Genomic DNA, 25749 nt, shown 5'->3' on the forward strand with positions numbered 1-25749 from the left:
AGGTGGGTCCAAGGTGGGAAAAAAATGGGTAATCTCAAGGAGAGCACGAGGTGGGAAAAAAACTATGGTCAATCAGTAAGATTACAAGAATGATTGCTCAGGTAAAATTCATTAAATCAGGATCAAATGAGGAAGTAAGTCATGTAGCAAGCAGGCATGAATATAGAACAGGGGCTTTTCCTGTAGGGTGTTGGGCTAGTAATGCTTTTGGGCTTTCTCAAGGTCATCAATACCTATATAGAATATCAATTCCTTAGGAAGTATGTGAGTGCATTTGTTTTATGTTTTGTCTTGAGGTCTGGCCCACAGTGGAGGTTCCTGTCTCTCCCACAGTTGTAAGGTACCTCATCTCTGCACTGGCTCTTTCCAGAGCTACCTTATCTGACTGCCTGTAATATTTTATCTAACTTAGTTGCCTATAACAATGTCAGCATCCTAATGTTTGACAGAACACATACTGCAAAACAAATGAGAAGGTGAGTTTATGACTCTCCTCAAGTTTAATGGATCCGATGAAGCAATTTCTAGTTCAATATACATTTATATATTTTAAAACTGACTTTGTACTTAATAGGCATTTAACAAATTTTAGCTGCATCAATAAATATAAATTACACAGTAAACTTTATGAATTTACTAGTTTGGACTGTACTGAAAGTGAGAATTACCTTCCAGTTATTATTCTGCTAAAGAATTACTAAGTAGTCTATTATATTACCTGAGTAAAGAAAAATCTACTTAATGTCTTGGAACTTATAGAAAAATGCTGTGTCCTCATGTAGATTATTTTAATTTTTAAAAAATTTATATTCATTTTAATAAGAAAAAATAGCAAAACAGTTTCAAAACAGGTTAGTGGGCCAGGGAGATGGCTCCGTGGAATAAGCGCTTCCTTGACAAGTGCAAGGGCCTGAGTTCAATCCCTGGTTCTGAAAAAAAAAAAAAGAAAGAAAGAAAGAAAGAAAGAAAGAAAGAAAAGAAATTGTTTTCTTTATAGTAGTTATTCGGAGGACAAGATGCAGACATGATATCTTGTCTAAACAATATTAGTACAATCATTTCTTCTCATTGAACTAATAGAAAGTAGCTGTATTTTCATGCTATTTTGTATATAGAGATACAAAATGGTCCTTCATTTGTATCGCCTTTTATTTTTTGTTTTGTCAGAGATGGGTATTCCATTGCTGTTAGAGAAGCTGTATTTGGAGGAGTCTTTAAAGGACCTTTTCATACTTGACGCCAGTTCAAATATTTTAGATACTTGAATTCACCAAAATAACCCAATATAGTCCAATAGTCCATAATAGTAGTGAGTTATCAGCAGACTGACAATTGTCTGAAGTTGTTGACTTGAGCCTTTTACAGCTCAGCATGTTAATATAGCTTTACTTTTTATACCTTGTGGTTATACTTTTCTGCTGGATAGTTAAGACCAAGTTAAAGCAAGACATATGTAAAAAGAAATGTGAGTTTTGTGTCTGACAAGGTCAGTCAAATCCCCTCAGGATCTACCCTGAAACTGTGTGTAGCACCTTGTAGATCTTTTGTCAGTGTCAGCCATCTGGATGAGTCACAGCCATTGCTTGACCAATTTGCTCTCTGTGAAAGCCCAGGAGAATTTTTCTCTCTAGTTGACTCTCCTTAGGCACACTGTACGTCATCAATCACTTTCCTCTGTGGCCCCATAATCTCCATGATCAGAAAATTTGATGCACCACTGAGTTACAAGATGTTACAGCACAGGTTCTCTTATGTCCTGAGTCCTCACTGACCTTGAAGGACTAGGACCAAAATACTCACTATCCTTGTAGGCCCTCTCTTATTCACTAATTTTTGGTCTGCAATCTTTAGTTGTTAAACATCCAGAAAGAAGCTTAAAGATATTATTACAGGTGTATCACTATCTGTCTGAATATCAGATGCCTTAGACATAACGTTGAACTGCTATTTTCCAACAACCATGGGTATTCTAAACTTTAAATCCCTATAGAATGTAAAAAACAAACCAATTACACATTTTTTTACAGAGAGATTTAGAAAACAAACCGTATACAACATTGTAGCAAGACAATCCTATGACATTCTTTTTTCTTGTCTCTTGTTTACTTTTATTACTTTTTTGTTTTAAAATGTTTACTTTAAAGGGAGTATAGCAATAATTGATATGACTTTAGAAGCAGTACACATTTAGAAGACCAAAATGGTAGGTATTTTAAGCATGGTTATTATTACACATTGCTGTCTTCAGTTTAGTTGCTTAGTTCACAGATATTCAGGGTGATAATTCCACTCATTGACTGCTATTTTCAAACACCTAATGGAGATTCTTAGGACCATTGCCTTAACCATCTTGTTTATGTAAATGTATGGTTTTGCCCCTAACTTTTCTCCTTCCTCTCTCATGTAAATTCTTACAGGAAAAAGGCAAAAGTTTTTGAAAAAAAATATATAAAACGTGCAAATTATATGCATAGCACTACCTCTGATATTGAAATATATACATATATAGCTATATATATACACACATACATACACCAGACATAGACATATACATTTAGTAATGGCCATTCGACACTTATCTGAATCCAAAGCAAGCATAAAGCACTATCTTCACTTTGCTCCTCTACTTCATGCTCTAGTTGAAATACAAATTTCACTTTCCTGTGTAATCTACACACAATTATAGCCTGCATGCTCTTATACTTCACTTTAGTGTTTCTAGTCATTTTGGTTTCAGATTTGAACACAAAAGACTTTCATTTCTAGTATACTTGAAAACATACATTTGTAAGCATTAAACTCTTTCATTTGTTTTGAAATAGCTATTTATTATTCATGAGTTAAAAAATTAAAACTAACATTTTAAGTATATTGTTGGGGAATATTTCTTTTTCTAAAGGAAAAGCCAAATAATTGCACATAATAGCTGATCCACTAAAAGGTAAGAAAGAGGAAACAAGCACATTATAAAGCTACACAACTGGCTTACGTCCATCCTGTAAGAGTAGTATAATTTATGGTACAACTGAAAAGTGGTTTACCACTAAACTCACATAATTTTTGAGGTATAATATTCAAATTTCTACCATCCACATGAAGCCTGAGCAGCTGACTGGATTAACCACATAGCCCCTTTTTGTAAAGAACAAAATAACATTCCAGGGAGGAAATGCCTGAGTTTTGTTAGCTGTTGGAAAATGAAGTCTCCAGTCCATTTTATATGAGGACCTGAATGGACCCAAAAGCAGCAAGAGGCAGAGCCATTGCCTAGTGGCTACAGGCGGGCTGAGTGAGGTGGTTTCTGCATGGAGCAGAGCGTAAGTTCCCGTGGCTGCTGCAGTGATAATGAACAACGTGTGGGGTGAGCCAGGTTGCCAAATTCTCAAGTGGATTTTTTTTGTTATGTTTTAAACATATGTAATAACTATTCCATTTGAAATTTTCTTTTAAAAAAATCTACTGTGGTAGATTTATAATCCCAGAATTTTGGGAGGCTAAGGCAGGAGAATCAAGTTCAAACCCAGCCTGATCAACTTAGTGATTTAGTGAAATCCTTCCTAGAAAAAAAATTTTAGGATAATAATAATAATAATGATAATAATATTTGAAGATGTGGAATTGTGTTTATGTGAGGTATTGATAATTAAGAAAAGGCAATGTGTTTATTTTCTCTGTCAAAGCCATTGCTTCTCAGCAGTTATTGCAAAAAAGTAAGGTTTGGTCACAGTTCTGAAGAGAATGTGCAGGGCCAACCATGGTTGTGCATGCCTGTGATCCTGGCACTCCCGAGGACAAGGCAGGAGGATTGCAGTGAGTTTGAGGCCAGCCTGGTGAGGCCAGGCCAGAAAAAGAGAAAGGTTGGCCAAATAGCACAGCAGATTAAAGCGCCTGCTTAGGCAGATGCAGGGGCCAGGAGTTCCATCCCTGGGCCTGCTGCCCCGCCCTTGGGGCACTCTGAGACAGTGATTGAGACTGGGCATGTGATTGAGACTGGGCATGGTGGTGCATGCCTGTAATTGCAGCACTTGGGAGTCTGTAAACAGAAGGATCATTACAAGTCCAATCTACGCAGTGAGAACCCTGTAGATGCTGTCCTAAATGAGAAAAAGTGAGAGCACATCCAGTAGGTACTGGCATTTGGTTTGTTCTAGTTCATACCAAAATGATATCAAAACAAATTTAATATTAATAAATTTGATTGGCTTTGAAATCTTCCCTATCACCTAGTACAAATATTTTTTCTCTGAATAATAGTTTACATAATCCATGCATATAAATTCAATCTTTATAACTTCATTTATGGGCTAACCAAATAGCTCAGCAGATTAAAGCACCTGCAAGCAGGCACAGGGACCAGGGTTTCTATGCCTGGGCCTGATGTGCTAGCCCTGCCCCCAGGGTACACTGAGATGGCAATTGAGACTGAGCATGGTGCGCACCCCTGTAATCCTAGTTCTTGTGAGGCTATAAACAGGCAGATCACTACGAGTCCGATCTAGTAGTGAGACCCTCAATATCCTGTAGACCCTTCCCTAAAATACAAAAATAAAGAAAAGAAAAAAAATTTAATAATAATATTATCTTTTAACACTATCCTTGTTACATTATCTTTTAATCAGTCTGAGATAGAATTATAGTGCTAAAAATGAAGGTATTTTAATTAAAATATTTAAAAATTGATATTTAATGAGTGATTGACCCATCATAATGAAAAATGAAACATGTTTGAGTATTTCATTGTGAGAACACCAATGTTAACCTATTTCTCCATTTTTTCTAAATGAAAGATGTTTTCCTAAATGAAAGCTAACTCCAGGTAATCCTTTATATTTTCAGATTTTATTTTAAATGTTATTTTCTTCATGAAGCTTTTCTTAGCCTGGTAAATCTGCACTAAATCTATTATGGTCCTTTAGACTGAATCCCTCTGTTAAAATTTTTAATTATTTGTTTACTTAGCTGACTGTTCGAATAAGTAATCTATGAAGCAAGATTTGTTTTGTTTGTTCAAATCATAACACTTAGGTATAGGATTAATATTTTTGTACATATATATCACAAAAATATATTTGTACAGTGCAAATACATGAATTTTTATATAAATAATATACATATTTGTATATAATATATCATATAAATTATATAAAGAATATACATATTTGTATATATAATATATCATATATAAATTAATCAAGCCACTAAATGAAATAAGTTTAAATATAGATGTAAATTGTGTAAAATTTATACAAAGAGAACATTAAAATATTATGTGTATGTTTAAGACCAGTCAGAGTGATTTCTGGTACTATCTGTATCAGAATAATGAGATTAATTTCTTCTTATATGTAATCTATTTTTTAAAATTATGTCTTCTGATATTTATATTTGAAATATCTCTTGAAAACATCTCCAAAATTTACTGATGTGATTCTCATAGAATATGATAAAAAGAGCTGTCTTATTTATTTAGGAGATTAACTTAGCTTGACTATATTATGTACATAAACATATATATATATTAATATTTATAGATGATATGTATTATTTTGAAGTATTTTATATGTACTACATATACATATACTTGAGGAAAAGGGGTACCTCTTCACACCGAAGAATGTTGCCCTATCAGATTCCTATAGCATGGACACCAACTATTCGAACATAAATTTTTATGTAAAAAGTCTGGAAATATGGGTTTTGTGAAGAAAGTTATCATAAAACAGAAATCTGAGGCCTACCTGAAAGTGACTCTTGGTGCACAGCCTGCTTTTAATTTCTTATGTGAAAGGTCGTGGTGTAGTTTCTTTGCCCTATTAAATTGCAAGACTGGTCATCCCCATGACGGGCTCTTGTCCTTACTTGTACACTTGTCTCTCCTTATGGGGAGCTTCTTCAGTTAGCCTTCTTAGTCAGTCTGAGGAGCCGTCATCATCTTTCTGTTGTTGTTCAGCTACTTGTTCTGCTGATGATCATGTTTCATCATCCAGCCCTTAGTCTTTTCCTTCATATTGTGAGAACTTCTCCAATTTGTGTTTAGCCCTGATCTCATTTTCTGATATCTAAATTCCTGTCTTTGTTGTCTCTAGTAAAGACTTTAATTTTGCTAGTGTTTAATTTTCTTGCAAACCCCACTTCCTTCATCATCTTTCTTTCTACTCATTCTATGGTATTTTTCATTTATTTTGACCTCTCCCTCTTTTTTTTTTTTAAACCAAGGCAAAGGCCTCCGAACTTTTTTTTATTATAATTCTCTTTTATTTTGAAGAGTAAAAACAAGAGTAAGAAAAACAAAAACAAAGACAGAAACAGGGTAACATATAACAATACATATATTACAGATTTTCAAAATAAGAATAGCTGATTAACAATGATTGATATGTTATCTATTTTTGTCATCAAATCTGTTGCTCAGATTATCAGATATAGTTATGCAAGATGGGACATATGATTAAACATTACCACATACTTTCAAGAAAACTTAAATTTTAGCTCTTGTCTCTCACTTTCTTTTATTACCTTTATAAAAAATTACTTTAAGGAGAGTATAGTAATTTTTGTTTTGTTTTGTTTTGTTTTTGCGGAACCGGGAATTGAACTCAGGCCCTTGTGCTTGCCAGGCAAGTGCTTATTCTACTGAGCCATCTCCCTGGTCCAGAGTATAGTAATTTTAATGTGATGTTAGAAATGGTAACTTTTAGAAGACCAAGATGACAGGTATTACAGCATGGTTTTAGTACTACACATTGCTGTCCTCAGTGTAGTTACCTAATTCATAGATATCAACATGTAGAGTTAGTCTCAGTGAGAATTCTACCCATTAACTGCTATTTTCAAAAAACTGATGGAAAGTCTTAGGACAATTGACTTAGCCTTCTTATATATGCACATGTATGATTTTTGCCTCTACCTTACTTCCTGTCTTTTCTCCTTTCTCTCTCTTCATTGTTTAATCCCTAAGGTCTGTTACTTTCCATTAAACTGTGTCTATTATACCTTTCAGTTATTATGTCTTTTAAGTTATCTTCTGATGTTTTAAGGTGTCAAAGTTTTTTTTTTTTATAAAATTTTATTTGTGTTCCTGTAATACATCATGGTTATCATGCTAATTAGTATGAATATTTCCTTTAAATCTTCTGTAGTATATTGTTATAGGACCGGGCTCTGTTCTGTTGTTCTCTCCTGTCAGCCCCCCAACACATACTTGTACTCATTTGCAAATGTAGAAAAAAATTTTCAGCTGTTTCAGCAGAAAATGTCCAGTGAACTGTTTGCCGTGGTTTTTGCCACTTTGCTTGCTGGTTCAGTCTCCTTTCTGGCTCTGTAGCTGAAGGCGAGCCTTAATGCAGTTTGTCGGCCCTAACAGACTTTTACACAGTACTAGTTGGAAGGTCTGTGGTGGGAGTTTCTTCTGACTACTTTCTTTTCTGGTTTTATATTCAGTAATATGATTTACATGAAAAACAGTAAACAATGTGTTTGTAAGCCTCAGAAAATGTTCTTACCTAGTAAAACGCACAATTTGTCAATTAAAAAAATAATTTCTGGATGTTACATAATTTCTTTGGTTGCCACATCAATTTTCACATATAATTTTATTTATTTTTATTTTTATGAACTTAGGGTAGGGTCTACAGGGTGTACAGGGTCTCACTACGTAGACTGGACTCATAGTGATTTTTTTCGGCCTTCCAAGTGCTGTGATTACAGGCATGCGCCACCATGCCCAATCTCCATTGCATCTCAGTGCACCCCAGGGGTGGGGCCAGCACGGTAGGCCTGGGGATCGAACCCTTGGTCCCCGTGTCAGCCTGAGCAGGTGCTTTAATCTGCTGAGCTATCTGGCTGGTCCTCACATATCATTTTAAGTTATGCTGTTTGATTTTTTGTTATGTGCATGCCAGTTTGTCTTACACACAGCCCAGCTGTGGGGTAGATTGCCAAGAGAGTAAAAAAATACCTGGAGATGTCTTATAAGAGATGAAGTTATGAAGTCATTCACACATAAAAAGATAGGGTTAGTTGAGACTTCTTAGCAGGCAAAGGCAGAGGCCACTGGCAGCCACTGGGGTATAAAGTCTCCAGAAGGTACTCAGAATGTGCATTGTGGTGTACAGGTCTAGTTAATCACCCAAAGCTCCTATGTCAGGCAGGACAGGGAAGCTACTGGAGAGGTCTCACCTGCTCAGGGATAGCTGGACAGACAACAGCACTGTGCTGAGCTCCAGTCAACACTGAGTTCTTACAGGGGGCTTTTATTAATTAAACAGCATAGCACTGACAGCATGGAGATATTCAATATTCTTTTTTTTTTTTTTTTTTTTTTTTTTTTGAGGAATAGGGGATTGAACTCAGGCCCTTGCACTTACCAGGGAAGCACTTATCCTACTGAGCTATCTCCCCGGCCCCTCAATAGTCTAAAGAACTGCAGACTTTGCATACAGGTGGGAAATGTTTCTACTGATAACACTAATTTTTCCATTTTCCAGTCCCTCTGATAATATTTATCAAGACAATCCTGCCCCTGCCCATTTACAATGTCCCCTTTACTTGGCAAGGGTCTTAGGAACACAAAAGAGTCAGGGATATGGTGTGAAATGCCCTAGGGTTTTTTGGGAATGATATATGGTTGTCTTGGTTACTTTTCTCTTGTTGCTGATAGGACCACCCAGGATTAAGGAAGGCAAGGTTTATTTTGATTAGTTTGTAGAGTTTTCAATCCATATTCAACTGGCTCCAAGGCACAGTGGCACATGCCAGAGGGCAGCAGCTCATGGCAGCAGCAAACAGCTAAGAGGGAGTGAAGGGCAGCAGAGAAGGAGCCTCTTTCCCCCCTTTTTTTTCTTTTCTTTTTTTTTTTTTTTTTTTGGTGGAACCAGGAATTGAACTCATGCCCTGGCGCTTGCCAGGCAGGCACTTATTCTACTGAGCTGTCTCCCCTGCCCTCCTTTTCTTATATTGTATGTGGGCTTTCTGCCCCGGGAGGTGTGTGGCACTCACACCATAATCCTAGCAATGCACCAAGAATCAATCACAGCCAGCACCATGACTGCATGAGGCTTTGGGGGGACATCTAAGCATAAAACATCACAACAATTAAAAGGTATTGTGACAAGTGTTCCAAGTGTAACGATTGTGGTACAAATGAGAAAAGGCAAGAGAAAATATACAGATAGATTGAAATTATGCATAGACAGTAATGATGTCTGCTAATGGTAAGATTTTTGTGGTTCTTAGAAATGATCCTGGTATCAAACTTCAGCTGGCCTTTGGCATTCAAGGGGGATTCATTACCAACCTCCACAAATCCCGAAAGTCAGGGATGCCCAAGTTCCTTATTCCGAATTGCTCATTACTTTAACTCATGTCTCGGTTACTTATGCTACTTAATACAACGTAAGCTGTTCTTTACCTATATTATATTGGAAATAAGGACAAGAAAATACATTTCTACATGTCTAGTTCAAATGCAGTTTCCTTCCCATATTTTTTGTTCATTCTGCAGATGTGGAATCCGTGCATCCAGAGGCTTGCTGGCCATTCATCTATCCATGTCAATAATTCTGCCACTTGCCAATCACCTGCAGTTTAAATATTTTCATTTTCACGAAATTTTGGTATTCTTAGCCCCAAAAGTTTATCCCTCCTTTAACATACAGTTTTTTAAAACACATGTCATTTAATTATGCTGATACCTAGCTCACTTTTATGATGAAATCATATGTTAAATGTAGTTAAATAAAACTGGAAAACAATTAGCACGTACAGGTTTCACACTTGATGTGCATCTGTGAGGAGAAACATGTACATTTGCACTGTGCTTGTCTATGGTCAGAGTCCTTAGTGTTAGGAACATTACTTAACAAATGTCTCAGGAAAGTGTGAAGTTTTGGACAGATACCGGGAGTGCAATGTGAAGTTGAATGTTAGGAGCTAGAAATCACTTTTAGGCCCTAACAGTACAGCATTTCACTTTCCTTGTGGATCAGATAGACTCCCCAAACAAGGCCACTAGAGTGAGTATAAGTCTGTACACAGGAATACATTCTATTAGCTAAGAAGTGACTGAACTTCACATAATAATTGTAGAAAAGAAAAATGTGATATGTGATATTTCAAATTCAATATCTAACCTAATAAAACTGAAACAAGACACAAAGTCCAAGCTTATCTAAAAATTACCTGAACTTTTCTATGGGCTTGATGTATGTATATGTAGGTGTGCAAAACATAACTTAGGGATTAAAATGCAGGTAAAGATTTTACTGTAAAGGCTCTTTGTGAATGGACACAGTGGTGCCTGCCTGTAATCCCAGTTCTCTGGGAGGTTGTAGTAGGAAGATTATGGAGTTTGAGCCAAGCCTGAGGAACTTAGAATGGCCTAGTCTCAAAATAAAAAAGACAGATTAGATTAGATTAGATTAGATTAGATTAGATTAGATAGCTTGTTGGCTGGAAAAATAGCTCAATATAGAGGCCCTGGATTCTACTCTTGATGAGAACCAGAGAGAGACAGAGAGACAGAGAGACAGAGAGAGAGAGAGAGAGAGAGAGAGAGAGAGAGAGAGAGAGAGAGAGAGAGAAATTCCTTTGTGTATTTTTCCTAATCCTGATTTTAATTCTTGTCCCAGGGATCAAGAGAAAGATGGATTCACTGGCTAATGTTGCAAGCAGTAGCCAGTGCGGCATAAAGGGACTAACAAAAGTAGAATTCCATATGGCTACCAAAGAAAAGAGCAGGCTTTTTCTTACCCTATAAGTCCTTAATTTTTAAGGACTAGGGGGATGAGAGGAAAGGATGATAGAGATGATAGATAGATGAGGATGAAGTCTCATCTTCCAGGGTCCTTGTTCACACCTCGTTGGTACATCATTAAGATGAGTCAGTGGAGGTTTGGAGTTCCAGATTTTATTTATTTCCACTTAAGTTCAAATGTCTTTCCATGAGTTTCTGGATTTTGTATTACAATCTCGAGATCCCTAGCGATAGTTTCTACCTAGCATAACTTGCTTCAGAATTTTGTTTTTTGTAGTAATGGGTTACGGAGAAAATATTCAAAGAGAATAAATTGCTACAGAAATTAGCTTACATACATTGAGAGGTGAAATAGAAAATGTTAAGCAACATAATTACTAAAATTTCCATTCTTGTACAGTATACTTTCCAAGGCCAGGGATATAGCTCAGTGACACAGCACCTGCCTGACAAGTGTGGGGTCATGAGTTCGACTCTTGGTACCAGAAATAAAAAATAGAATATACTATCAAAATAGACGGATACTATACATTTTGTTTCCACATACTATCTGTTTCATATAGCATAAAACTCTAGTTGAAAAATATGTTAATAAAGTGTTACATAATAGAAATTCATAACTACTTGATCTGATTGTGGAAAATGGCTTATATTTTGAATGGTATTTTTCCTATTGGCCTGCTTGCTTTCTTTTATTCCTTTCTTATATCCTCCATTTAATTTTATTTTAAAATACTCATTTATATATTTGGACAAAATGAAAAGTGAATAGAAAGCTAAATAAAATAAATGCCTGCACAAAAGGCATCTTGTGTCTGGAAGGCAATAAAAGGTATAATGTGAAAGAAATAAAGGCTACTCAAATTTCAGAAGGCCATGGATAGCAACTGATTAGATATGTAAGGATGACTGTATAATAAAAATGTATGTCCTAGTTTTCTTTAACCTATTCATTTATTCCTCTCATTCATTACATTACATTACTTTTGAAGATCTACTGTACTTTATTCAAACATGGTTACAGATACTGGAAATTCAGTGGTAAATAATACAGCTATAGTCTGTTTTCAAAGATCTTACTAACTAATGAAAAAAATATATTCTAAACACAATTCTTCAACAATTACATACTTGTGATCAATGCCTTGAAAGAGATTTAGAGTATACTTTGAGATAAGATATAGTAGAAAGGCTCTAAAGTTCTCAGGGAATGCTTCATTGAGGAATTGGCATTAAAACTGAGTCTTCAAAAGTGAAAAGGAGTTAGCGGAATGAGTTGTGGAGTTACAGAGATCGGGGAGGGAGAATTTCTAACATGCAGGGAAAAGCAGCTCTGAAGGCTGATGGGATTTTGATCCTTTGGAGGCATGGAAGCTACAGGCTTTTGAAGAAGTGATAGAGATCAGAGGAGGGTGGAGTGTGAGGGAAAGCAGGGAGGGTGGGAAGGGGATGTCTGTACTGCTTTGTAGAATTTCAGTCTCATCAGGTGAAGTCCCTGAAGGATTTAAGAAGTAACTACTGTTGTAGTGAGATAGCCAGTTAAGAGGCTATCTCAAGAGTCCGGATCAGAGATAATAGACCCTTGATTGTGTATGCTTTGGGCAGTGCAGATAAGAAGTGAGTGATTCAAGATCTGCTTTGGAGGGAAGACAGATGCTCTTTTAGTTCCTGGGACAGAAAATGTCCAGAGGATGCTAAGGTTTCTGCCCTGAGGAGTGACAGATCTCAGCTTCGTAAAACTGAGGAATGAATACTGTGTGGCAGATCATGAATTCAAAATCAAAGAGTTTCATACTTTATGAAAACCATGAGATCTAAGCAGAGATTTTGGGTAGGCAAATGAACAGGAAGTGTGCAGTCTACTGCTCAGAAGAAAGTTCCAGGCTGAGAATGAAAAGGAAGAGCTGAAGTGGCCCCAGAATGAGTTGAAGCCCTGGAGGATTCAGAATGGATATTATTTGTGCCCCTTAGTGATATTTTTCCTTTGACCTAATTTTTACCACATGATTTCAAAATGCATGATTTTAGTACTCAAGAGAAAACATTTTCTTCTTTAAATGAATTTCGTTGACACATTAATGAATTCAAAGGGAGAATAGAATTTATTTAATTAAACTTACTTTACAACATAAATTGCTGGACTTACCTGTTCTTGGATATATATTTATTTTTAACCTTATCATGGATGCTTCATTCTTCCACCTTCTAAAATTGTAATTTGGTGATCAATTATTAAAAAGGAATTAGATTCATTAAATAATTTATTAAGTTAAGTAGTTTTGTAAGTAACATTTCGCCACCCCTAGAAACAGGGTTATTGTTGCAAACCTTCTTAAAATAAATCAGAGCTATAATTTTCAATTAATTTGTTGCTTTTAACAAAATCCCACTTTATGTACCCCAAATAGCAATTTTATCAAGTTTTATAAAGTCTTCTCATCATGGGGACTAATTGAAACATAAAACATGATAACTCTCTTGGCAAATTTTGTTAAGTACCTACACAATCTTTATGAAATTTAATCCAATTGTCATTCATTTGAAAATACTTCAAGTGTAATACAATATAATAAGCTCTACACTAGCCATATTGTTCACATAGTGACATAAATTATGAGGAAAACACAACCAGAGAAGAGACATTTCTGCACAACTTTGATGGAATTGCTTAATGGAATTGGAAGGGATTGGAAAATTTTCCAGTTCATTACAAGTAAGTAAAGTAAGGCTGAAATTTGCTCATTAAATAAATTCAGGATTTAAAAAGACAGCTCATTTTGTCACTTCAATAACAAAATTAAAACTTCTACTAAATTGAATATCTACCATCATGAGTGTAAGAGCTTTTTGGGGGGCAGGGACGGAACCAGGGATTGAACTCAGGCCCTTGCGCTTGCCAGGGAAGCACTTATTCCACTGAGCCATCTCCCCGGCCCCAGCTTCTACTAAATTGAAGTATTTACTGGCAGTTTATAATTATTTGAAATCAGTGAAGGCTAAACTTTCAGGGATCATTTCTTTTTTTTTTTTTTGTGGAACTGGGGATTGAACTCAGGCCGTTGCGCTTGCCAGAGAAGCGCTTATTCCACTGAGCCATCTCCCTGGCCCCGATCATTTCTATAGTACGTTACTAGAGAAGTTTTCTGATTGTGTAGAAATACTGGTTAGATTGCATTATGATTTTTGGAATCTGAAGTTTTTTTAAAAGTCTGCCATCTTCTTAACTTCAGAGATTAACTTTGTAGATTTGCTTACTTTATTGATTTGAGTATTGCTAAACCCAAGGGCTGATGTTTTTGCATACACATGCAGGTATAGAGGACAAAATAGCTGTTATGTGTCCCTGAGGATTTGCTGATATTGATAATCTGTCTGTTCATACAATTTATTTTTAAAAGTATGACTGTTTGGGGCAACTGGGTTGTCTTCTAATGTGTACCATTACATTGAATCCTTATTTACTCTTGGGCTGTGCTTTCTTTGTCTTGAAGGAATTGCCTACGACCCTCTGATGCTGAGACACCAGTGCATCTGCGGCAATTCCACCACACACCCCGAGCACGCCGGACGAATACAGAGCATCTGGTCACGGCTGCAAGAAACTGGGCTGCTAAATAAATGTGAGGTAATCCTGAATTGGCCACACTCTTTTACTTACCTAAGTAAATCATGGAAAGAGGCCAGTATTCACTTGGGGAGTAGTAGAAAATGTCAACCATGGAGGGCAAACATTGTGATTGATGGCCCTTCGCAGACACAAATAGCACGGCATGCATCAGCTGACTCTGGGTTGGGCACACAGTAGGTAGGCAGGCTGATGGGCTGAGCAGCTGCTCCGTGGTGCATTATCATGTACAGGTGATGGCATTCTTGTTTGCAAATAGCCATTATTTAATGAAGTGTTTGTGCTGTGTAATTGTTAGGTTCATTTCTGTATGTCGCTAGCGAGAGTTCCACTGTTGCTTAGAAAAATCTCTCTTTTTTTGGGGGGGGGCAGTCCTGGGGATTGAACTCAGGACCTTGCATTTGCCAGGCAAGCATTTATTCTACTGAACTGACTCCCCAGCGCTGCTTAGAAAAATTCTTATTCTTTAGGTTTTCAAAGTTTAAAAACAAGAGAATAGCAATTAAGAAAAACTCTGTTGTCTAATCTGCAAAATATGCAAATAGGAAGTCTTTGATTTAGTTAATGAAAGTGTGAATTTTTATTTAAACTCCAGTCATATTCTAAAGCATTTTTAAAAGAAACATACACCTATATATTTCTTTGTGTTATTTTAAAATATATTGGTTGTTTTAGTGAATTTATACTATATTCTAGACATGGCACTAGGATTATAAATTTTATGTCGTCTGATCTGATTTTATAGACTAACGTTTTCTGTTTTTTGTTGGTAATACTGGGTATTGAACCCAGGGCCTTCACCCTGGCCTACATCTTTGTACTTTTTCTATTACGACAAGATCTCACTAAATTGGCTGGGCTAGAACTTGTGATCCTCCTGCCTCGGCTTCCCAAAGTTTTGGAGTTATAGGCATGCACCACCGCACCTGGCTCAGATTGACATATTCAGATTTACCATTTGGCTGTTGTCCTTCTAGACAGATCAGTGATGGAAATTCATATAGTTCTCACTTGCCTGAGGAAAAATTATATAGATAATATCTTACCTATACTTATGACATGAGTAAATGGATAATTTAAAATCATATTAAATTCACTGTACTTTAACACAATAAAAATACAAATCTTGTGAGTACTTCTCATGTTTTATGCAAATTACACATGATTATTTGCATGGTATAATAGCTCAAAGGTCAGGCCCTGAAAGTTATATAACTGTCTGTTGATTTAATATTGATTCATACTCCTTATTTTGTTTGTGTGTTTGTATTTAGGGAAGGGTCTACAGGGTGTTCAGGGGCTCACTACTAGATCAGACTCCTAGTGATCCCCTGTTTACAGCCTCCCAAGTGCTGGGATTACAGGTGCACACCACCATGCCCAGTCTCAATTGCTGTCTCAGTGTGCCCCAGGAGCAGGGTCGGCACAGCAGGCCTGGGGATCGAACCCCAGCTCCTGCACCTGCTTGCAGACATTTTAATCTGCTGAGCTATTTGGCTGGCCCTTCATACTACATTTTTGAAAACTTTCAGTAGCACTTTATTTTTAGCAGCCAAAATTGAAGTCAACAAAATTCCTTTCAAGTTCAACATAGCTGTAAAATACTTTAGCTGAAAGAGAAATGGCAAGGCAGACTGAATGCTCTTAAAGATCAAGTATGTCTGCATGTATCTGATGGTCAGTTACATGAGTCCTGTTCCCGGCAAGCTAGTAACAACTCACTGAGTTTTAAAGATATAAACCCATTTATTCAGTTTGCTTGTTTCTAAAGATAAATCATTTTCTTCATATATTTTGCCTTTTAGAAAAGTAGGTGAATAATTTATTCCATATTATAGGGATACTAGATTTTTAAATATTAAATCACTGATGATACCTAGCAGGTGAGGTTGCGAATGTAAACACCAGCACACTGTGTACACACTTCGTCTCACAAGTTTTATAATATATTTATGATGGCATTGTAAAAAATGTTTCGTATTTTAAGCTTTGCTTTGGATTAAATGCATCTTTTACACTAAATCCGCTAAAGTGAAGGAAAATAAGCTAAATCTGTTCCTCCTGTTTTTCCCAAGTGAAGGTCTATTACTTATCTTTGGCCAGTGGCGGCCATAGTGTCTGGCAGAAGGCGTCATACTCCCATTGGTTAATTTTGGAGTGATCTTCACGAATTTCATACTTCTGATGATGCACTTTGGAGGCCATCCCATTCCCTTTCTTCAAAAACCCACATGCAGTGTATGAAGTAGATGAACAAGAGCACCTGTTTGTGGTGACTGAACTTAACGGACAGAATAGACATATTCATGTGAACTTTCCCATCTCATCTTTGCATTTGCTGTAGGTGTTTACCTGCTTGGTGATTTTTTTTTTTTTTTGTATTTACTGATGCTTTTATCATCCATGTGCAAGGCTTTATTATGTCCTGCAGCATGTGTCCTGTTCCTAACCACTCCCAAGTGACAGTGGCTGGTTGCAGGCTTAAGATGCATTATTAGGCAGTGGTACCCCAAACTCTGCTCTCCAGAGAAAAACTTCCCAAAAGGGGAGAGAATACAAGCACATGGAATGTAGTATAGTTCACACTGATGTTAAAATTTAAGAGTCCATGGGCTGGCAAGATAGCTCAGTGGTCTAAAGTGCCTGTTTAAGCAAGCTCAGGCTAAGCGCAGGGACCACGGTTCGAAACGTGGCACCAAATGCTGCGCCAGCCAGGGTGGGTGGGCTAATCTGGCCACAAAAATCAATAAATAAATAAATAAATGAAATTTAAGAGTCCATTATCATCCCTCTCTAGTCAGTATTCTTTTCCCATTCCACATACATCACTTTATGTTAGTGTTGTATTATAGCAAACCATGATTCAATGTAGCATTGACTGATGTGATATCAACCATATACTGAAATGTGAGAAGGAATATAGATTGACAAAAATGGAATAGGCTAGTCCCAGCCCAGCCAAATAAACAGAACTCTTCCTGGAAACATTTAAATATGAAATTAGCAAAAAGTACACTTGAGAGCTCAGATCAATGAATTAGCTCTTTAAAAAGATAAAGCACAAATGTCTTACCAAAATTCCACAGTAATGCAAGCAGAGCCTACTTTTCCTAGAGTAGTTTGAAGAACCACAAAGGACAAGTAAAAAAAGGGAAGAAAAATGAAGGGAAGGGAAGGGGAATGAAAGGAAGGGAAATGAAGGGAAGGGAGGGAAGGAGAGGAGAGGGGAGGAGAGGGGAGAGCTACGGAGGGAAGGGGAGAAGAGAGAGTAGGGGAGAGGCGGGGAGGGGAAAAGAAGGGAGGGGCAGAGAGGGGAGAGGAGAGGAGGGAAGAAAGGATGGGAGAAAGAGTCACCTAAGCGGTTCTAATCCAATGACAGTGTCTGCCTAGTGGAGTTCAATTATTCACTCCAAGAGAGGACGTTGGGTGCATCTCTGGTGGGAGAAAATTATTAATCAAGGTACTCTAAGTCATTAGAGGGCCTTGATAAAGAGAATCAAGTCCATACTTTATAAATGGGCTGGGGAGATAGCTCAGTGGCATAAATACTTGCCTGGCAAGTGCAAGATCCTGAGTTTGATTCCTGGTACTGGAAAAAAAAATCACATACTTTCTAAACTGGCTAAGAAGGGCCATCAGGAAGTTAAACTGTAGCTCCATTGTGCAGTTATGTCCAACTCATGTGAACAAGAGCAGTTGTAGTTTCTAATGGCTTGTGCTTCAGGAGTTGAAGGCCTGTTGTCTGGATTATCGCTGTCCCATGCAGTGTCTTCTCTTAATTGTGAGAAATAGGTCAGCTCAACTATTTCAAGAAAGAGAGAGACAGACAGAGAGACAGAGACAGACTGTGAGAAAAGAGAGAGACAGAGAGAGAAAAAGAGAGAGAATTTATTAGGATTTACAGAAGATAATAAAATATATGTGATTAGTCTTGAGTTGCATGCATTTACCTATAAAAGTTTCCAATTTGTCCTTCTTTATGGCTCAGTAGTACTCCATTATATTTTTAAAAATCAACTAGCTTTTCTTAGTTCCTTGAAATAATGTTTTGTGCTATTGTTTAGACAAGATATCATGCCTATATCTTGTATTCTGATTAACTACTATGAAGGCAACAGTATGCAATATATCAACTATTTCAGCTGTCCTACTAACCTGTTTTGAAACTTGGTTTCATTATTTGTATATCTTATTTTTCTTAAAAATATGTGTGTGTGTTTGTGTGTATAGCCTCCCATAGTTAGCAGTGAACTTGTGCTTTCAGAGAAGGAAACCTCAAATATTAACAGATAATCTTTTGCAGTACACGTGTGTGTGCATGTGTACATGTGCATGTGTGTGCATACGTGTGTGTGCGTGTGTATGTATGTGTGTGTGTGTGTGTGCCCTAACACCTATTGCTAAGCTCCAGCCCCAGAGTTTCTGAATCAGTGGGTCTGGAGTGGGATCTAAAAATCTGCCTTGCTAATGTGCGTCTGGGAGGTACCTATGTTGCTTCTTTGGTCACCATATCTTGAGATCTGCTCTTCTGTGGTAGTTATTAACAATTTTAATTTTACAAGCTCCTGTATTAGGAGCAAGAGTTATAATACCAAGAAAAAATGCATCTCCTAGCTTCAAGGGGGGTCACCATCAGCCTGTATCAGCCAACAGGATCAAGGGCTCATACAAATAAATATATAATATATAATATATAATGTATACAAATTCCCAAGGGGTTTTGAATCACTAGTTTTATGTTTGAAGATTCTTACTGATTGGGCTCAGAAAAAAAAATAAAATGAGAAAGACTAGATGGTTTCCTCCAGACTTGGCAGTACCAAAGGGAGCTTTCTGAGAAAGACAGGTTATGTTCTGTGTAAGGCACCCTAAAGCTTACATCCAATAATGTGCCCTCTTCTGTCTTTGCTCAGACTCCTTTGTGTGGAGGTTACTACCTGGGTGCAAAAGATAAGAAGCCTCAACCCACTGTTGTACTGAGAAAAGTCAAATTCCTTCCACCAATGCAACAGTCAATTTGGCATTAATTAAATAAGAACAACATGAAAAGATTTTTGGTGGCACTAGGGATTAAACCCTGGCTTCTGAGTAACTGAGCTATATCTTCATCCCTTTTTAATGTTTTGGTTTTTAGATAGGCTCTTGCTAAGTCCACTAAGTTGCCCCCACTGAGCTCGAATTTGTGATCCTCCTGCCTCTCAGCCTCCCACAGTGCTGGCACTATAAATGTATGGTAATGGCTCTTTCATTTCAAAACAGTAGACTATCCCCAAATCAAACTCCTACATTATATTAATTAATTTAGAAACAGCAAATTAATCTAAATGGATTCCTTCAAAGGTGACTGTTCATTCAATTTTGCTTTGCTTCTGCCACTCTCTGTGTACTTTGGTCAAACTATATAACTCTGCTGATTATTGGTTTTCTTGTGTATAGCTAAGGATGTCAGGCAGGAAGGATATTTGCTAGGATTTCATCCAACTTCGATATCACATAAAATTAAAATGGCTAAGGAGCTCATTTGAATATATTTTCCTTGCTTAAGAGTAGACTAAATTTTAGGATGGTTTGATAAACACATTGCTCTTAGTTTGTCAGCTCTATTGTAAATTGGCCCTGCTGACTAGTTCTGATTAGCAGCCAGAGAAAACATTAGTCCTTATTATATGAGATTACAGTGGTTACATGGGTTAACTTCTTTTGGCAATACGTGGCACTGTTTTAAAAATGTTGAGACAGTTAGTAGTTCTCTTTGCCAATGCCATTTAATTTTTTCCCCTGTTGAATCATTCATTTCTTTTAGTGATTCCACTGGGAACAATAAGCGAGGCCAGCAGCTCTCTGGTGGCCATGCATGATGGATCTGGAGGGGTCATTTGGTGTCCTCCTCAGAAACGAGCTCCAGGCTTAGGTAGCTGCATCTCTGGAGTGTGTGAACTAAAGAAAGGAATGTGCTCTTCTGTGCTTAAAAAAAAATGCAGAGATTGACCTATCATCTGTTAGAAATGCACTTGCCGTTGTTTTTCCAGAAGTGCTCATGACTCCCAGCCCCACCAAGCCACCCACAGACATTTGCTTGCTCTCACATTTGTTTTGAGAATAATAACGTTTTATAATGCTTTTGTTGGACTTCACATTATGTGGAATTTACATTGCCTCTTTGTGACTAATACTGAATAACTTTGTTTCACTTAATTCATGAGTAAAAACCCTAAGCAACATACTGTGCTGAAATGCTTAACTCTTTTATTCAAGAGCCAAACACAGAGTAATTACCAAACAGTTTTGTGATGTGAAACCAAGCTACTGTCGCCCCTGTTGATACTTCTCAGCAGTTCCAGTGAGGCAAGTGGAGAACAAGTTTAGTGTATAATCGAAGACGCCAGCAGCTCAGAGGCAAGGTCTCCAGCCCAATTTCCTGCACATGCAAATGACTTAAGCGTACCTTTTTCAAATCCAAATAGGGAAATATATTACTCAGTGGAGAAATCCTTTTAGATTGTACAGGTTTTTTGGCATAAAGACTATAAAGCATTGAAGACTGCAAGTTAATGGAAATTCAATTAAAACATTTGTTTTATGGAGTAGTCTAACTAGATGGCAGCACATAACAGTTTACTGTTTTGTTTAGTTTGCATACTTTTAAAAATATTTTTGTGTCTTAGAGTCTAACCACAAAGTAGGAAAAAACTCAAACAGGGAGTCCTGCGAATCGTCTTTAAAGGAGATGGCAGTTTGAGGAAGCAGTTCAAACAATCTAAATGTGATGAGTGAACCAGAGGCCATAATGTAGGATTTGTGTTCCATGGTACAGTAGGTGCAGGCAGATAAATACATCAGAAGTCCTTTGCAGCTCAGGCTTTAGATGACTTGCAATTTTTAAAAAAATTTGTCAAAAATATTCATGAAGAAAGCAACCAGTGAAAGGAAAAACTGTCTGTTCTTGTAAGTCGATTTGAAAAGTGATACAGGTTATTTAAAAAAAAAAAGTCACAAATATTTTTAATTACTGGGAACTATTGATAGGTAAGTAACACTAAATATTTATTGAAAGAAACCTTATTACATATGTGATTATTATTAAAATGCTTTGAGCTGTTAAATATTTGTTTATACATTAAAAATGACAAGATAGAAGATTCATTTGCATAAAATATTGTAAAAAAGCAGTTAAACTAAGAAATAACAGTTTTTCTGCTGAACACAATGGTTTGAGGTAGAATTAAATATATATAATATATATTAATATATATAATATATATATAATATTATTATTTGAATCAAATAATACTAAGACCAATGAAGGACATTTGATATTTTAAAGACAAGGAAGAGCTGTGTTGCTCGTTTTCATTATTCCATAGTCCCAGATGTTGGTCATTGCGGTGTCCGCATCTTGAATTTGCTTGTGAGTAGGTAGAACAGATTGCTTCCGCTAACATGTGGCTCCTGTGCTGGGCTACTGTCAAATCCACTGGGTGGTTCTCATGTCTGGTACCAAGGCTGTGGCCACAGGACCCAAAGGACTTATCTCATAAACTTACCCAGCTGGTTCCATGGTGCAGCCAGTGTTCAGAACCACCTCAACACACAGATTTTTCACATAAGCTTATGAGGGCAGACACAAATGAACTAGTGGACCAAATAATTTGGAGTTGGGAGCCTAATACGGAGCAGTCAGGATTTCCTTGAGATACAAAGGGGGCATTAACTAAGAAGCACTGCAGGCTGAGGTTTTATTGAGGGGTAGAACTTCTGCCTCCCATACAGCCCAGAACAAAACAAAAATAGAAGTGGCATAGCAGAGAGTATTAAAATGAGGGAAACTTTATTATTGTGAAGTTGTTACAAGATATGAATATAAGTTTTGACAAATGCTTATTTTTCAATTGTTGTTGGTCTTAAATGGACTTTAAGGAAGAGTAGATCTCCTTCGAAAATTTTCATGGCCTGATTTTTTGCCTCAACCATAGTAATCCATCTGCTTGCCTATGGCAAATTTATAAATCAAAGTAAGACATATGTTTTTAAATTCTTTATCGCGTATAGATTTTTTTACACATAGAATCTTATTATTTAGGATTAATAGGAATCTATAAAATAATTTAATCAACTCTCCTTAAGCTTCCTTTAAAATTTAGAGCTGAAGAAACAAAAACCCTGTAGAGATGTCTTACAGTTGGCTCTGGGCACACTAATGACATCTGAGAGTAAGGAGAAGAATTCAGTGATTCCAGCTTAGAATCCCCTTTCTTTCCATGTGCCTGACAGAAAGTCTAGTAGGCCACATGTCTTCCTGCTTGTTTGTCTCCTTCCTTCCTTTATTCTACTTTATTAGAAAAAGCTCTGAGAACAGGTCATTATATGATGAGTGCTATTGGGAATGAGATTATGCATAGGACAGGGGTAGTTAGAAGTTGTTTTTTCTTTTTTTAATGGAAGAGTTGGAGAAATAATTGGCCATAGCATTTGGAAACTTCAAAACATATACTTGTACATGAGCATATAAGTCACATTTTTGTGTTTAAGAGACAGAAGTATACCGGGTATAATCAATAGGTTATTACAGTGAATTAATCCAGTGAATATTAAGCATGATATTCGTGGCAGAAAGAACTTTGACACTAATAAGTCACAGGTCATTCTTTTCTAAAAAGGCAATGCTTATAGATTTATGGATTCCAAAGGAAAAAATAAAAATACAGAAGTATACTTAGGAACAATGGATGAAATATTTTCAGAAAATGAGATATTTCAGTAGAAATTCTTACCCAATATGTCACTACTTTGAAAATGATTAAAGAAAATGGAGTCTCCCCTAGTGAAGGCAGGTACTTTGACTTGTCAAATTTAAGTTGGACATTCTCTCTTAGTTTGGAGCTGCCACAAAATGAGCCCTTTCATGTCCTCAATAATACCAAACCAATGCAATCCATCTGTTCTGCTAAATTATTTCTAGTTCCCTAACCAAAGGCACTGCTTTTTCATGCATTTTATCATGATTTTATGCCCTTTATTATATTTTACAAAAGGTTCTGATTCCTCCAGGGCCAATGAGAACTGATTAGGACACTGGCCTCAATCCAGGCTTTGAACACAGAAGGGAAAGGAATAGAACTGTTTCCTTTTTGCCCTGCTCCTTGCAGAAAAAAAATCTGAATATATACCGTGTGTGTGCTCTGTGTGTGGGTGGGTGCGGGTAGGCTGCATTTTATCCTGTCACAGTATGACTTTGTAGATCATGTTCAGAACATTCCTTCTATAATCAGGTTGTATTAACAGGCTTTATTTCAGAAGGACTATTTCTTTAGGAAAGAACCATGGTGCATTGTGAGAGTCAATGATATGGTAATTTTAAATGACTTTAGTCAAACTTCCAACCTGAATAGAGACTATTTGTTGGTCCACACTGAATGCAGTCATATTCCCAAGCACAGAGTGGGCCCTCACCAGGCACTCACTCCTTTGGTGCTCTTGAGAAAGATGTTGACTGAGTACAAGTCACAGAGAACGGCAATGAATAATGACCCCAATCCTGTATCACAGTGCTTCTTTATCAAGAAGATGAAAAAAAAAAAAGGAGCTATAAGCTTTCCTTTGTAGACATATATTCACCAAGTATTGAATACATTTTGTATTTGAACCTACAGTGAAATCTCCCACAGATGAACTCTGTCCCTTGTATGTATCCAGTTTCCCAGTAGGCTCAAAGTTCTCCAAAATCCATTTGGTCAGGGTATCTTAGATGACTTCACATAGTTGTCCTGCTAACCAAGTATCTCTGAGAACGGAAAGCAGCCTCACTCTAAATTGAGACTATCAGAGCACTTTATCCTAATTTCTGACTCATCAAGCTATTGACCTTTGATGCTAGAGAACATTTTAGAAATGAAAGAATAAAGAGTACACAGGAAGTTGGAAATATGAGAAGTAAGCAAATGAAATAATGAATTAAAAATAGGAACATTAGCGGTCTTGGTAGGAGAGGACTGTTGAATGGGACACATGTAAGCATCTGAAAAAATTCTGCCCAGAAGGAACTTTTGCTCTGGGAGATCCTGTGGGTTAAGAAATGAAGAAAGTTGCCAGCTATGTTAGGATCTTAGTTTAGCTGTCCTCCATATTCCCAGAGTAGTGTCTCTGTAGTATGCAGACCTCAAAACATGCTTTCTCCATGTGGAATTATTTTTTGCTGCACTTTCGGTGAAAATGTGCACTGTGGTTGGGGGACTTATTCTCTAGCACTTGAAAAAGCAGAAGATGGTTGTCAAGAATGAGCACATCCGTATATTGGATGCAGTTGAAAGCCAATGTTAAAGAGAAAATCTAGTAACAAAAGGAACCAGTATAAAATAATTCGAAAGTCAAAAGGAAGTTAGGGAAAATGGAAAAAAAGCAAGAAATGAACATGAAAGCTTGTGAGCAGCGCCACACTTCGTAGTGAGGTGAGGACTAGAAATCAGTGCTCTTAGCAAAGTAAATGCTGGCAAACTGGGCCCAGTGCCAGTCCTTAAAGCCAGTTCAGGCGTCCTCTGATGACTTGCTGGCACTGAGTTCCAGTGAATCTTGTCAGCAGATTATTGTTTGGATGTGTGATTAAGCATCCCACCAGAAAGCTAGTGGGATTATGGGAGACTGAGGAAAGGAGTTGGGGCCAGCATGCAGTGCAGCGTACAGAGTAAATCTATGTGATGAGTGTACAAAAGCATGCAGATATATTTTCATTAGTGATATTTAATGTTATATACCAGAGGCAAAAATTTAATTCAGAGATGAAAGAAATCTTAATAGGAAAAGAAAAAGGGAAAAATATGAAAATTTGTCATAGAGTAATGGTCAAAATGTGGCTCAGATTGTTAGGTATAGAATTGCCATTGAGTAAGGTACTGGCATTTCACTGTATCAGCACATACAGCACTGGTGGTTAGGGACTGCACAGATCATAGACGAGGGCTGGAGCCCGGCTGTCCCATGATGTTCGTTGTTACGACAAACCAAGACTGGTTGTCACAGTCTGTTTTCCAGTGCTCTGCTCATTCCAACTTCAGATGATTCAAACCACTATTTATGTTGGGGGATTTTTCCTGCTGCTGAAATCTTGCAGTTAAAGTTTCTTCTGATGCTCATTTCATCTCTCTACTTGTCATTTGAGTGATTTGGTTGTTTTGGTCTTCCATAAACTTTCCCAAATTCAATGTTTACTAGCAAGCCACCTGATTCGGTCAGACCTTTGTTTATGGATCAGAACAGCCGCTGACCAGAAGGCCAGCATCCAATTTGCTTTAGTCTTCAGCATTAGAATTCTCCTTTCACCTGCCTGAGCAGGATTTCTTTGAAGCATATTTTTAGTTTTCTAGAAATGTAAATGGTA

At 37.0% G+C, this 25749-nt stretch overlaps 1 protein-coding gene across 16 annotated transcripts in view; it reads left to right on the forward strand.

Annotated features, from left to right (window-relative positions):
• Positions 1-25749, forward strand: part of Hdac9 (histone deacetylase 9) — a 604989-nt gene that overhangs the window by 316540 nt on the left and 262700 nt on the right. For all 16 annotated transcript variants that reach the window (XM_023709815.1, XM_023709817.1, XM_023709816.1 and 13 more), the window contains one exon: positions 14245-14378. In XM_023709815.1, the coding sequence (XP_023565583.1) occupies positions 14245-14378 (134 nt within the window). The remainder of the gene's footprint in view (positions 1-14244; positions 14379-25749) is intronic.

The sequence above is a fragment of the Octodon degus genome, unplaced genomic scaffold, assembly GCF_000260255.1.
Source record: "Octodon degus isolate 3935 unplaced genomic scaffold, OctDeg1.0 scaffold00015, whole genome shotgun sequence".
Classification (NCBI taxonomy): Eukaryota; Metazoa; Chordata; class Mammalia; order Rodentia; family Octodontidae; genus Octodon; species Octodon degus.